Source organism: Corvus cornix, chromosome 12 (genome assembly GCF_000738735.6).
Source record: "Corvus cornix cornix isolate S_Up_H32 chromosome 12, ASM73873v5, whole genome shotgun sequence".
NCBI lineage: Eukaryota > Metazoa > Chordata > Aves > Passeriformes > Corvidae > Corvus > Corvus cornix.
Genome location: NC_046342.1, coordinates 4,557,617 through 4,570,874, shown reverse-complemented (window position 1 = coordinate 4,570,874; position 13,258 = coordinate 4,557,617). Strand labels below are relative to the sequence as shown.

Below are 13,258 nucleotides of genomic sequence, written 5' to 3'. Positions count from 1 at the left end.
TTCCATACTGTACAAAAAGTGTTTATTAACCACAATAGAGAGATACTATTACATGAAAATTAATAGATGTGAGAATTCAAATACAAGAATATCTCTGGTTCAACAGAAATTACATCGCTGAGAGCTTTATATATTTCTGAAGGGTAAGTAGCTCTGAAAATTATTTAGATATATGCCCCTTGTTTTGCTTTCCTGTTTGGGAGAATGAATGTGAATTCAGACTTTAGATACGGATTCTTCTCGACTGCAGAATATTAAGTGCCCACTGGAGAAGAAACAGAGTCTGACAGCAAACTGGCAGCTTGTGACAAAAGTTTCACGACCCAGCTCTGAGTTGAGAGGCATTGGTATTTAAAAGGAGAATCATATCCTCATTTGTCACTTCAATGGAGATGAATACAACACTTTTGACCGTTTAAGGGCTAACTTTGTGCTTGCAAGGCCAAGAGGCTTGGAAGCCCAAAGGCACGGGGCAGGCCTCTGTTTACCAACAGCGCAGGTGCACAGTGGCAGCCACACCGTGAACCTGTGCTGCTCCTGCTGCAGCACTGACTTTTAGCACTGAAATGGTGTTGTGTTGCAGCAGGGATTGAAGCAAGCCCACACACTTAATGCTCCTGTGGACACACATGTTCCAGGTTATCCTGAGCAAACCTCTCTGGTCCACAGCCACATGTTCTGCACACTTCCAAGCCTCTCAGTTGCTGAATGCCACACAGAAAAGCCTGGCCAGCTCTGGCTTGAGCCTTCTTTTACCGGAACTTGAATAAGAAAATCTCACCAAAAGGAGTACGTACTTTAACCAAACTACCCCTGCAAATACCATTTCTACAGATGGGAAGCAGCCAGTATTTTGGTCATGAGATTTTCACCCTTCTCTGTCCTTGTGTCTGTACTCCCCATCCTTTCCACCCCCCACCCTTCCCTGAAGCATAGGCTGCTTTCTAACACTACGCAGATTTTTGCTCCAATGCACAGCATGATCTAACTAATTCGCACTTCATTGCTCTGCACACCTCATCATTTGCACATGAAAACAGCAGTCTCTCTCTATCCCTCCACTTGCTGCCTATTTCTTCCTCCTCCTCCATCCCCCACCTCCTGTACCTCCTCAGAGCAACTCCACTACGGAAGCTGCAGTGAAGAGGCTCACGTTACCAGGACTCCATTGCTTTTACAAAATTTACTAGTGTGCTGTGAAACCTCATAAATAATTCAAGATAGACACCCTTTGTCAGGTAAATTAACGTGCCTTTTGTAATGCATCACTCCGAGTTTTCTATCACAGTGATACTCACTTTAGGCACAACCCATATTGATTCAGGAATTCCCCAGGTGTCACTGTAGGAAAGGGTAGAACAGTTTTCACACGAGAAGAAGCCAAGGAAACCCCAAGTCTACCCAGGGCTTCAGGGGGCTCATAACAGAAACCCACTGGCGCAGAAGTAGCTCCAGCCTAGTCCATGGAAAGCACAGCTCCATCGCCACTGTTCAAGGACAATGAAAGAAGGAACAAGGTCGAGGGAGGCAAGAGACATTCTTATTATAGATCTCCTTTTCATTGCAAGAACTTCAGGGATTTTTGACATACACCAGAGCTAAAAATCATGTCGCATCCTGTGCTTCTTGCATTTAACTACTCTCTATCAGTGGTGTCGCTGCACAAAGAGATGGGCAAACTCAAGTGCTGTTTTGACAACTGTGCCCAAGGCTTTACCATCATTATTGACCTAGATGGTTTATATGGCATTTAGCACCCAATCTGATTGCTGTCAGCAATTATCTCCTCTGGAGTTCTCAGTCCCAACTAGACGTGCTGGAGGAGAATTCATCGTGGTTCTCCTGAAAGGCAGTCTCACGTAGCCTTGGGAGAAGCTGTGCTGTAGAACAGCTCCTGCACCGTCCCCCACCAGACTGAGAAGCGGATTCCGAGGAGGTGGCACGGTAGCCTGATCACAAGCAAGGATAACGACCTTGCGATGAGTTAATGAATAGATACAGAAACCACAGACCGTGCACCCTTTGTCTGGCCCGACTGCGTTCAGATCTTTGTGTGTCTCGCCCTGCAGCCCTTTCACCCGTCAAAAGCTCATCTGGTTAAATATCCCGATCACTCACGCATCAGTCAATGCGAAAAACACTTCGCTTTACAGAGGAAGAATGAAACCTTTGGTCTGCATAAACACCTTTTATTTCTCATTATATTTATGACCAAAAGATAATGGCTGAGACAGAATTGAAAGGGCTGTAGGAAAATGGTCAAAGTTATGAAGAAAATCTACATGCCTTCTCCAAAAGATCAAATAATTCAGCCTAAAGAAAACTATGCCAATAGCTTGTTGACAGAAACTGACTCTCCAGTAACAACAATTTGTACAACCCCATTCCCCATGCAACCCAGCAACAATAAACCCGAGGATGAAGGCTAGATTACAGGAACTGCTCTGAAACAACAAACTACTACCAACACCCCAGAGAGGAAAAATAATTTTGCTAACAAAACACATTTTGCTTTCAAGAGGCTCCTAGAAAAGTAAATATCGAAGCGTTCAGATACCATCCTTTCTTACTGAATATTTCACTCAAGTATGTTGCTTGCTAATGACTTTTGCTTTTATTTCATCCCACTTGAGTATTTCACTGGCTGAAAAAAGCATTGTCTGATTCGTACAGCGTGTGCACGTGTACAGTGTTGCAGAGTGCAGATGCCCCAGCACGCAAGCCCTCGAGAGCCGTTCTGATGGCTTTTGAAGCCAAACACCAGGAAGCTCGTTCAAGGATAAACGTTCGGGTTTCCATTCAGACTCTCCGTAACCACCTTCAGCTTTTCAGGGGGCACACACAAAGCTTCTTTACAACAAAGCTGCTGAACTCTGCCTGTCAAACACCAAGCAGGAGCCCATTTCTACCCTCAGGTCTGTGTGCAGGAGCCTTATTGATTTCAGTGGGAACCCACACACTTTCTCAAGAGAATTTCAATTAACAATTTCTCAATGTATACAGGTGAAAAACTCTAAACTCCTGAAACCACAATCTTGAAGGGGACGAGTGCAGGCAGGTTACAGTGTTGAGGTGTCACAGGCAAAAAAGCAGTAATGCTCTGCTCTTTCCCCATGTGAGAACTGAGCAGGAAGCATTCAGGAATGGTAACAGGAATTGAGAAATTAGTTTTTAAATTGAGAAATTTGCTTTTAAATAGCAAGAAATATTGCAAATGGCTTTTAAAAAACATTTGTTCCTCTTTGTGAGGCTCTTCTTTTACCTCTGGAAAGTTCAGGGTGCCTCTGCACGCCTCAAAGAGGTTTCTGCCACCAAGCATAGCCTGCATATAGCTGTTTCAGGGACACTGGGTACAAATTGTCACAGAGGCTCCTCAGCCCTCACAGGGACAGAGGGGCATTATCTGTCAGTCACTCATCGTGGTAGACTGCCCTCCCAGGGAACTGTCTCTCTGCTCAGCAGAGCACAGAAGACAAGCAGGGCCATCGCCCAACTTCTCTGCTCCTTTCCAGACGAGTTCCAATGCCAAGCATCAAAACCATAATTGGAAGAGATTGTCTGACTGCACAGCAGGTGGGCAGTAGAACAAGACAAGGAGCTTCCTCTACATGGCATCCTGCAAACCCTAAAGCCTCCAGTCCTAATAGAGTTATTTGCTTCAAACCTTCCTAGCCCAGATGTGCCATCACTACCAGCATCATTAACCTCATTTGGGGTGAAATGACAAGTACAAATCAAAAGCTGCTACAAAGAAGCCACTAATTTGGAAGTGGCAGCCTCAGACCCACCTTCCAGTGGTGATGGGAAGCTATAATGCTTTATTGCTCTGAGCAGGAGTCTTCACTGCTCACTATCTGACAGGAACAGGGGCAACACCTCCAGCTTGCTGCCCAAAACAACTGTCTACATCTGACAAGTGCTAAACCTGTTGGAAAAGCAGGACTGGATCCTGGACCCCATGCTGGCACCTTCCCCTGCAGACATCCATCCCTTCCTCCTGTGCTGCCTGGTCAGAGATGCCCTGCAGAGCAGCCACGAAGTCAGGCAGACACACAGCAATTCTGCACACACCTGCTTCCTCACAAGAAGCAAATGGCTCGCCACCCTCTAGCAGATGGCAATTTTCTTTCAAGTCCAAGTGACAAAAAGCCTTGCTGGAAAGTAAGGAGGGGGTTTGTTCTGCTCCCCAGTGGCAGCACTGGCAGCCACATTCCCCAGCACTCACGTGCACAATCTCCACTAATGTGAGGCAATGGCGATACAGGTACAGGACTCCCCTGACTGACCAGGCTTTCAATCATCTCATATCAAACAGCTCAGAAATTCAAGCAGAGGTTGTTACCATGCTGCCACAGGAATCCCTCTGTGTGCCATTTAAAAGAAAAATTAACTGCAATCAACAACCTTCCTTTCCACAGCCATTAATCCCGTTGCCCACATAGATGCACACTATTGTACGTGATGATTGCTAAAAGAAGCCTTGTCAGTCAGTGGCCATCACCTAACATGCCCGCGTCCCAATGGGCTTGTTCCAATCGGGGATTTTGCTTTTTAAATCTCAATGAGAAATTCCCCTTTGGACAACTGGCTGAGCCGAGCTTTCCTTAGCTCAGCATAAGATGATTAAAACCATGCTACCCGGGAAGAGAGAGATAATGTAGAACACCAGCGATTTATCAGGGACAGAACCAAGAATCAACACACTGACAATAATTAATACAATTGTAACCAAAATTAAAAAACAAAAATGTTCTTTGTTTTCTTCCTTCCCTCCCCCCTTAGGCAAAATATCCTAATCATTCAGTCTGCTGCCTGCCAGAATGAAACACTTCTGGGGCTGCTTAAAAAAGCAGCCTCATTTTTGAGAGTCCTGTAGTAAAAGATGACTTCAGTGATTGTTACAGAGAAGACCTCCTAAGACAAACACGTTTCTAATCAATGCTCTGAATCATTCACAAGGGTGCATTGTCTAAAGTAGGAGAAAATTAGCTGGTAATGGGAAGAATTCAGCAGCACATCTCATCAGCTCAACTCGGCTCCCCATCGGTAAATCTGCCTAAAAAATTTAACTTCTATCCAGCCTCTTTAAAAACAAGAAGGGTGCAAACAGGTAACTACTCGGGGGGAACAGACAATTACAGGGGATCGTTCAAGCCTTGGTGCCAGTTACCACTGCAATCTTTACTCCCATTAAGTATTTCCTTCCCAAGAAACAATCACAGCAGCCCTAGGGCAGACCTCACCAGCATTAACCTACTGCCCAGCAATTGTGCATCATCATCAAATATACATCCATGACTCCTCTCCTCTGCGTTCACAAAACAGGTCATGAGGAGAACTAAACAAGCAAGAAGATATCAGGTCAGGTTGAGGTCTTGTGTCCCCTTCTGTGTCTCTTCTCCAGAAGCAGCCAGACAGCATTGATTCCCATCAGAGGCACACACAGAATTAGTGGCCTTTTCAGGACCATTCCTCTATATTTGCAAGAAATTATGGATCTTTACCAGTGGCTTCAGTTTTTGCTCATCTTGCCTCACTCAGTGCAGGATTAGGCCCACTCTGATAAGACCTCTGATAAGAGAGCACAGAGCTAACAAAATCTATTCCAGCAAACCCTACCAAATTAATTGGAATAAAACTGCTTTGGTTAAAAAGCTGGCATGGTTTATTAGAATAACATAGAAGCCTTTTTATGTTTCTCTTGGTAGAGGAACCTTCTTATAAAACTTTCTGCAGCTAGAAAGAAAACACAGCTTTGACTCATAAACTGGTACCCAAAAGAAATTTATTCTATAAATTGATACTGTGTTCTGAACATAAGAAGAGAATGCAACAACTTGCAATCCATGAAAAGCGGCTGAAATATCAAACATCCCACAAACTTTAGCTGTGCTTCACCCGTACAGAATCCCCTTTGCTTCTTTAGGCATTCTCACGAAAGCAGAGATCGTTCATGGGAGAGCAAGGCTGGATCAGGCCATAAGGCTGTGGTACTTGGACGAGAACTGGCATGTTCCCTTTCCTCTCCTCCCCCTGTAGGTAGACATTTCTCAGGGTCTTATTCTGAAGAATTTCTGTATTCACGTGACAGCGAGAAAAGGGAGCCCATCAGCTCCCAAAGGTCAAATATATTTAAAAATATGAATACATGCCCCAAAAGAATCCAGAAGGACTCCGTCTAAATTGGAAGGATTTCGGAATAAACGACCATGCCTTTGGTGAAGGCAGATATTAACACAGCAAGCTACAGCTCTCCCAAATAAACAACACTGTTTCTTCTGCCGATAAGCCTTCTTTTCAGAAGGCCTGACTACATGCTTGCAAAAATGTACTTCGAGATCAAAGACACTAATCTAAAAGGCTTTTAAAAATACTTTCTATGATAGATATATATATATGAAATGTATTTCTATTCTTAAGCAAATCACAAATGACAAGACAAATGTGACATAAAGCGGTTCACATCCACTGGGGCAGCACGAAGTTAAGGGCAACACTGCTATTATTAACTCTATGTCATTGAAATCTTTCCTCCACCTTCAGAAACACAGAGTGTAAGGACACGGTGTCAGCCTTTACTTTGAATCGTCTGGATTTTTTTCAGTTTTGTGTCAACAAACCTCAGCAATTCATAACGGAGATGACAGCCTCTTAAAATACATCTCAGCAAGGTTTCCCACGGATGTGTGGAGAGGGACAGGCTTAAGGGTTATCACGATAGGCAAGAGAGCCATCCCTGTTAGCAAATATTCCCAAACATTAACTTCTAAAGCAATTCCTTCTTCAAAAAAAATCTATTTATATCCTTCCTGCAGCGACTCTCCAGTCCCCCACCCCCTCACCCAAACGATCTGCTTTCCGACTCTCTTTCAGTAGCTTACAGTCAATTTTAGTCAGTCCAGAGGGAGGGAAAGGAAGACCCGCCAGGTCGGATAGCCTGTGGAACTATCCAGCTATTAATAGTTTATGCTCAAACTCCGGTGGGCACGGCCGGTTGTGGGTACCATATTGTGTGCTTGAAACGAGGATTGGGGGGGTTGGAAAATAAGTCCTTTTCGGTCTTTCCCCCCTCTCGCCACATTAAGGCTCCGACAGCCGCCCTGCGGACCGGCACCCGCCGGGGAAGTTTGTGCTTTCCAGCAACTTTGGGTCCGTTCCTCGCCCCGCCGCTCCGGCGGGGAACGGGCGGAGACCCCCGCGCCCGCCCGCATCCAGCGCGGCGCCGGCCGCCGGCACCGGCAGCGCCCGCCGCGGCCCCGCCGCCGCCGCTCCCCCGCAGGCCCCGGGGCGGCCCCGCGATGCGCCACCGCGCCGGGCCGAGCCGCGGGGCGGGGGGTCCCGGCCGGGGCGGCGGCACTTACGTGTGCTGCTGGGGGAAGCTGTAGCCGTGGGCGGCGGGGGCGGCGAGGAGCAGCAGCAGGGCCAGGTGGCCGCAGAGGGCCGGGGCGACGGGCGCCGCGCTGCCGGTCGGAGCCGCCATCGCCATGTTTCCATTAACGGCGCGGCGGGGAAGGGGCAGAGGCGGCCCCGCGGGGCGGCTCCCCCCGCCGCCACTCGTGCGACGAGCGCGGCAGTCCTCGGCAGGGGGGCAGCGCCGCGCCGGCTGCGGGCACCGACCGGCGGCTGCTCGGCCGTCGCCTCTCCGCGGCAGCCGGCACTAAGCGCCCGCCGAGCGCTACTTTCCCTCAAATAGGCGGCCCGGCCCGGCCCAGCCTCCTCCCCGCCCGCTCCCTCCCTCTCTCCGGCCCCCCGCGCCGCCCCGGCCCCCGCCGCCCCGCCGCCGCAGCGCATGCGCCCGGCTCCGCGCCCCCCCGCCGGTCCCGCCGCCCCCGACTCCGCACCGGGCTGGGGAGCCCCGGCCGCGCCATCCCGCCCCGGCCCGCGCCCCGCGCCCCGCCCGGGCTCTGCGCACCCACCCCCGCCCCTTTGCCCCCGCCCCGGGCACTGCCCCGCCGTGGGTCCTCCCGCCCCGAGCAACGAGGGACCTCGCGGCTCCTTCCCATCTTCCGCGCGGGTCTGTCACTGCCATTCCTGCCCGGGTACCGCGTTCCCCTTCGGGGCCACCTCCTGGAGGCACGGCAACGTATGGGAATCTCCAGTTATGTTTAATATAATAATAATAGCAGCTATAATTTTTTTTTTTTTAAGCACACTATGATTTGGGGAGCGTTCCTGAGCGCGACAGAAGGACAGACTACAAATTCAAAATAACGGAATTAATAACTACAGCCCCCAAATTGGCAGGGTTTCTGAGCCAGACTTTTGAAGGCCTGGATTTTGAAACGCTGTCTTCTGGATAGCTGCAGCATAATTTCATCTTCCCTAAACTCAAACCCAAGCTGTTCGGCTTCACAGGAACTGACCACTCGCAAGGCAGGGACAGCTGGCAGAGGCAGGAACACTGTTCACATGCTCTCCTCCCCAGATAGCCTAAATCTGGACAATCAAGGGCTAGGCAATGTGTAAGTGGCACCACCTTGTCCTCTTTAACTTCAAAAAAGGTGTCATATTGCCAGGGTTGTCGGACCTGGCCAGATCTCTCAAGGAAGAGCCCCACAAATTAGGCATCAGCACTTTAAAGATGCAAAGGCTTCTTGGTCCTGCCCACAGTAGCAGCACAGCAGTGGCAGGACAGGAGCTCCAGGCAGTTCGGATTCCAGCACACAGGTTTAAAAGCCTTCCAGCTTGGGAAGAGGGAAGGATTTTGATAGGGACAGGCTGCTTCTCTGAAATGCTACATGCCCTCCTGTTTAGGAGGGGTTTTCTTCTGCTGGTGGATGGAATTGCCTCCACCCTGTTTCTGCTGTGTAAAGGAAACGTTTTGGAGTAACAGAGATCCAGACTCAGACTCCCCAGGAGCACCGAGACTGCCATCTAAACTCATGTGGTTACATCCAGGCACATCATGAGTTTGAGAGGAGCAGTGATGGAACATTCAGGATTTGATGCACTGACTCCAGCTCAAGCTGATTCACAGAAACAATTCTTTTTGCAAAGAGGTAGAAAAACACTATCATTTTCCCAACTCATGTTGGAATTCAGCAGTTAAACCCACTCCTGAATCCAGAAAACAGGACTTTCAAAAACATCAGACTCTGACCTATGTTCAACATAGAAATTAATATGTGCAGTAATTTAATGCTTCAATAAATTATTAAGAAATACTTCAGTATTCCCTCTCTAGCTTCTGTACCACGTGCAGACCAGAACTATGCTTTGCACACCCTTCAGGACATGGTCTGGTTTTGCATCCTGTATTTCAACAGCAACTGCCACACAGTTTAATCCAGGTTTGTATGGGCTATTACAGTCAAAATCACAGTTACTGACCTGTCATCCAGAAGTTTCCAATTTGCAACCTCCAAGTGTGTTTCAGCAGTGGTAAGTGGATAATCTCTAGTGTATACATGGGAATCAGAGCGACAATAGGATAAACAGCTTGTCCTTTGCTGGCAGAGTCAGCAGCAGATAGTAAACACTCTGCATTATGTGAATTTGGCTTTCCAAACTCTTGAAAGACAAATTCTCTTCTCTCTTACATCCCTACTTTCTTTCCCAGAGGACCTGGGTTACATCTGTCTAACAGATACAATTTAACTCAAGAATGAGCCCACAGGGTCCTGATTTTTGGGTCCCGTTCCAACAAGATAGCCAGGGTCTAGGAGGCAACATTGCCATTGCCAGATATTCTTTATAATATGGGATTTTTCTGCATTATGCAATCTGATCCTCTGTCCTGTAAGAAAAGCTCAGGGACACAACTGTGTATTGCCACGGCTATCAAGTGCTTTTCCAAATGCCTGGCATCCAGCAGCTGGCTGCTCTACAATTGCAAATGCATGGCATGTATGCAGCAGCCCCAGCGCTGGGTGCTCCAGCCTGCTGTGCTTGAGCCGTGTGTGTGAGCACAGCCACTGCCCATCGCAGGCACAGTGACCAAACACATTCGGAATGGCGGGAGTGATTTATTTTCTTGAGATGTGGCTCTCAAAAATGCTTACAATTGTTTTGGTTTGATTCCAGTAACAAAACTCACAATTGTTTTGTTTGATACCAATAACCTTCAGAGCAAAATTTGATCTTGTGGTCTTACAGTAGGAGCAGATCTCTAGATGTCAAGCAATTACTTTCAAATGTGGCTGTTTGGGTTTGTTAACAGTAAAGTCTTGCCTGCTATGTCCTTGTTTTTAAAGAACAGTCCTGTACTGCTGAGATGGATGTTTTGGTTTAGTTTTATGAAGTTGTTTTGTTTTGCTATTTCAAATGTTTTTGACTGTGTAGTACTTGTTGCTGCAATCTCTGCAGTCCATACATGGATAGGTTGGCTAGTAGCAAGCTGGTTGGAAACAGTCTTAAATGTAAAGGGGCATAATCATGGAATAAATCAATAATCATGTGCCAAAAATGGCACAAAAAAGTGTTGATTTGCTCCTGTGTGCTGCTAGATTAACCCTGTCACCTCCCAACCAAACCCCTTTTCCTCAGGCACATATGTATATAGATTTATTAGCAGCTTCCTTTTACTGCCACCCTTAAAAATGCTGCAAGTTTAATTTCCAAGCTCTGCATAGGAGAGAGTCACATCCAGAACCTGTATAAACAATGTATTATAAAGATCTTACATGGCCAAAATTTTCAAAATCAATGCTGTCCCAAAAGGGAGGGAAACAAATCAGTGGAATCATCTTCCAGCTGGTATTCTGTTGAGAATGACAGGGAACACAGCATTGCTACGTACATTATCCTTCACATCTTCTGCAGCAGGTGTGGCCTGTTTGAAACACTGTCTAACCTGCAGCACCAAGCACCAGCAAGCCACAAATGTGGGCTTGAACATGGAGTTCAAGCCATCCCCAGCAGAGCAGCTTGTGATATGTCAGTGTAGGTTTTCAGAATCAGCCCAACATTGCACTGAAAGCACCATAATCTACACAGGGCCCGGTGGAATTCGGCACGATACCTGAAATACTGACACGGTTGCAGCAAAACAGGCAGCACCACTGCCGTTCTCCCACGTCTTTTAGTGGAGAAGCCATGTAGGAGGAGGCTGTCTAAGTTGTTCTTATGGCTGATTTATTTGCAAATGCAGGTGGATGCTAGAGAAGGTGTGAGTTTAACTCTTCCCTGACTGATCGTTTCTCAGGAAAAATGCAAACCTTTGCAGTCAGTAACTACTGCATGGACATTTCTTTCCTTAGTCCTTCAGGTACACCAAGTTTGGCCTTCCCCAGCCTCTGCTTTCATGCAGTACCTTGATGAAAAGAGACACTCATCCACACTGTCCTAGCAAAGCACATCCCCTCTGTGCAGACCGAGTGACCAGAGGAATTAGCAAGGAACTCTTCTCCCCCTCTTAGCAATTTACAGTGAAGCACCTCTGCATTCCTGATGGGCAGCTGAGATTCCAGCCTGCCTACGGGAGCACAGCTCTGCACAGGATTCCTTATGAAGTCAGTGTCCCAGGACACAAGCTTAAACTTTAGGCAGATTGGCACAAATACCTGGCTTGGTGTATGAATGGTAGTCAGCAGAAAAAATCTGTCAATTTAAACCTGAAGCCCTTTTATGGAATTAGTCCAGATCCACAGTTTTGTAATTACTAGTGCAGTTTTGCCCCCCACGGCTAAACACATAAATGCTGGAGTAAATGATACCTATAGTCTTGACTAATCAGTTGCTGAGTGAGAGGTTAGAAGATGTTGTTGGCATACTATTAAAGAGAGACAAATAAGGGGAAGAGGTAATTAGGAGTGAGCAAATGATAACAGCTAATGCACATCCTGACTTCAGAGGTTTGCTCTTCTTCCAGTTTCTTAAACACTGAGCTCCTCAGCTAATGATGTATAGAGTTGCTTGATGCCAGATGTCATTGTTTCAGAAAGAGGAGAAAAGAATACACTTAACATTGATAAAAGCACAAGACGTAACTGTAGGACTCACCACAAGTCATGGAAAGCCATGTTGTTTTCAAAAGCCCAAGAAATAAGGAAACAGCGTCATGGATATTTGCGGGGTTTTTGACCCAGAGCAAATAAGAACCTGAAAGTAAGAGCAAAGAGTTATTCTGCGGATACTACTATGGACAGGAAAGGGAAACAGCACAGGGACAAGGTTAAAACTATTCCCAAATCCTTTCTCAGCTGTCTCCATGGGGCACTTACCTGCATGTTTCAGGGCCTGTGCTGGCCTAATGTTAGACAGTCCCCAGTGTACATTTAAAGAAGCATACAGGTTCTTTGCCTGAACTTTGCCAAGGCAAAGGCTTGATCTGAGTCCACAACTGGAATCAATTCCTTCAGCACTATCATTTTGTTCTATACATCTTTTCTAGACAGTCTATGAAATACACATACTCCATCCCAAACTGACAATCACTCTGGATGATATTCACATTATGGAAGCCTTGGGCATGACTGGAAGCCTACTCTGGAACTGTAATTGGGATTTGCCTGTTGACTTAACCATTTTGTTTTCTTTTTTGCTATTAGTGCAGAGGTGAAAAGTCTAATCCAGGACTGCAAAATTTTTCAGCTCTGTAAAGACCTAGCCTCATTGCCAAAGGGCTGATGGGCAGCTTGTAAAATGGTGCCTTCCACAATCACTTTGGAGGCTGCTGGGACAGCTGAAGACAGAGTTTTCTTCCAGCTTTTATCTGTACCTGTGCTCAAAGTAGACCTGGTATGGCAAAAAATAAAAACGTGAGCATTCAGTCAGTCAATTTAACTCAAGCCCAAGTCACCTGCCATTGAATCATTTATCTTTGGGATCCAAATGATACTTCTGCATGATGTGAGGGTGAAATAGCTGAGGTCAGCATTGTAACAAGTCAGACAGCATTGCACTCAGTTACCTAATGTAGTCACACCTCACTATTGCTTTAATTTAAAACATGGTTACTGCACAATAGCAATCAGCACTTGTTTCAGAGTTCAGTACAGGAGATACTCAACCTTGACCCATATGGAACATGAGATGGGGTTTTTTTTCATTTAGTTGGACAATGATTTAGGATTGTCATCATATTAAGTGCTTCTCCTGTTCTCAGCACAGAGACTAATACTGTTCTCCCAGCATTTACTGTGGAGGAATATGTACTTGTGGTGTATATACATTCATGGTAGTTCCATCTTGTAGGTGAGCACATATGAAGCAAAGGAGCTGAGTGACATGCCCAAGGACATGCCAGCAACCTGTGACATAGGAGGAGTGAACCCCAGTTTCCTAAAAACTGAGCCCTAAAAACTGACAATTCCCCAGG

The 13,258-nt window shown here is 46.7% G+C and overlaps 1 protein-coding gene across 2 annotated transcripts in view; it reads right to left on the bottom strand.

The window, feature by feature from the left end:
* The window catches only part of CACNA2D2 (calcium voltage-gated channel auxiliary subunit alpha2delta 2), a 212,244-nt gene extending 204,594 nt beyond the window's left edge, over positions 1-7,650 (bottom strand). For both annotated transcript variants that reach the window (XM_039558859.1, XM_039558860.1), the window contains exon 1: positions 7,362-7,650. In XM_039558859.1, coding sequence (XP_039414793.1) covers positions 7,362-7,486 — 125 coding nt within the window. In that variant the 5' untranslated portion in view covers positions 7,487-7,650. The remainder of the gene's footprint in view (positions 1-7,361) is intronic.
* Positions 7,651-13,258: the final 5,608 nt, after the last annotated feature.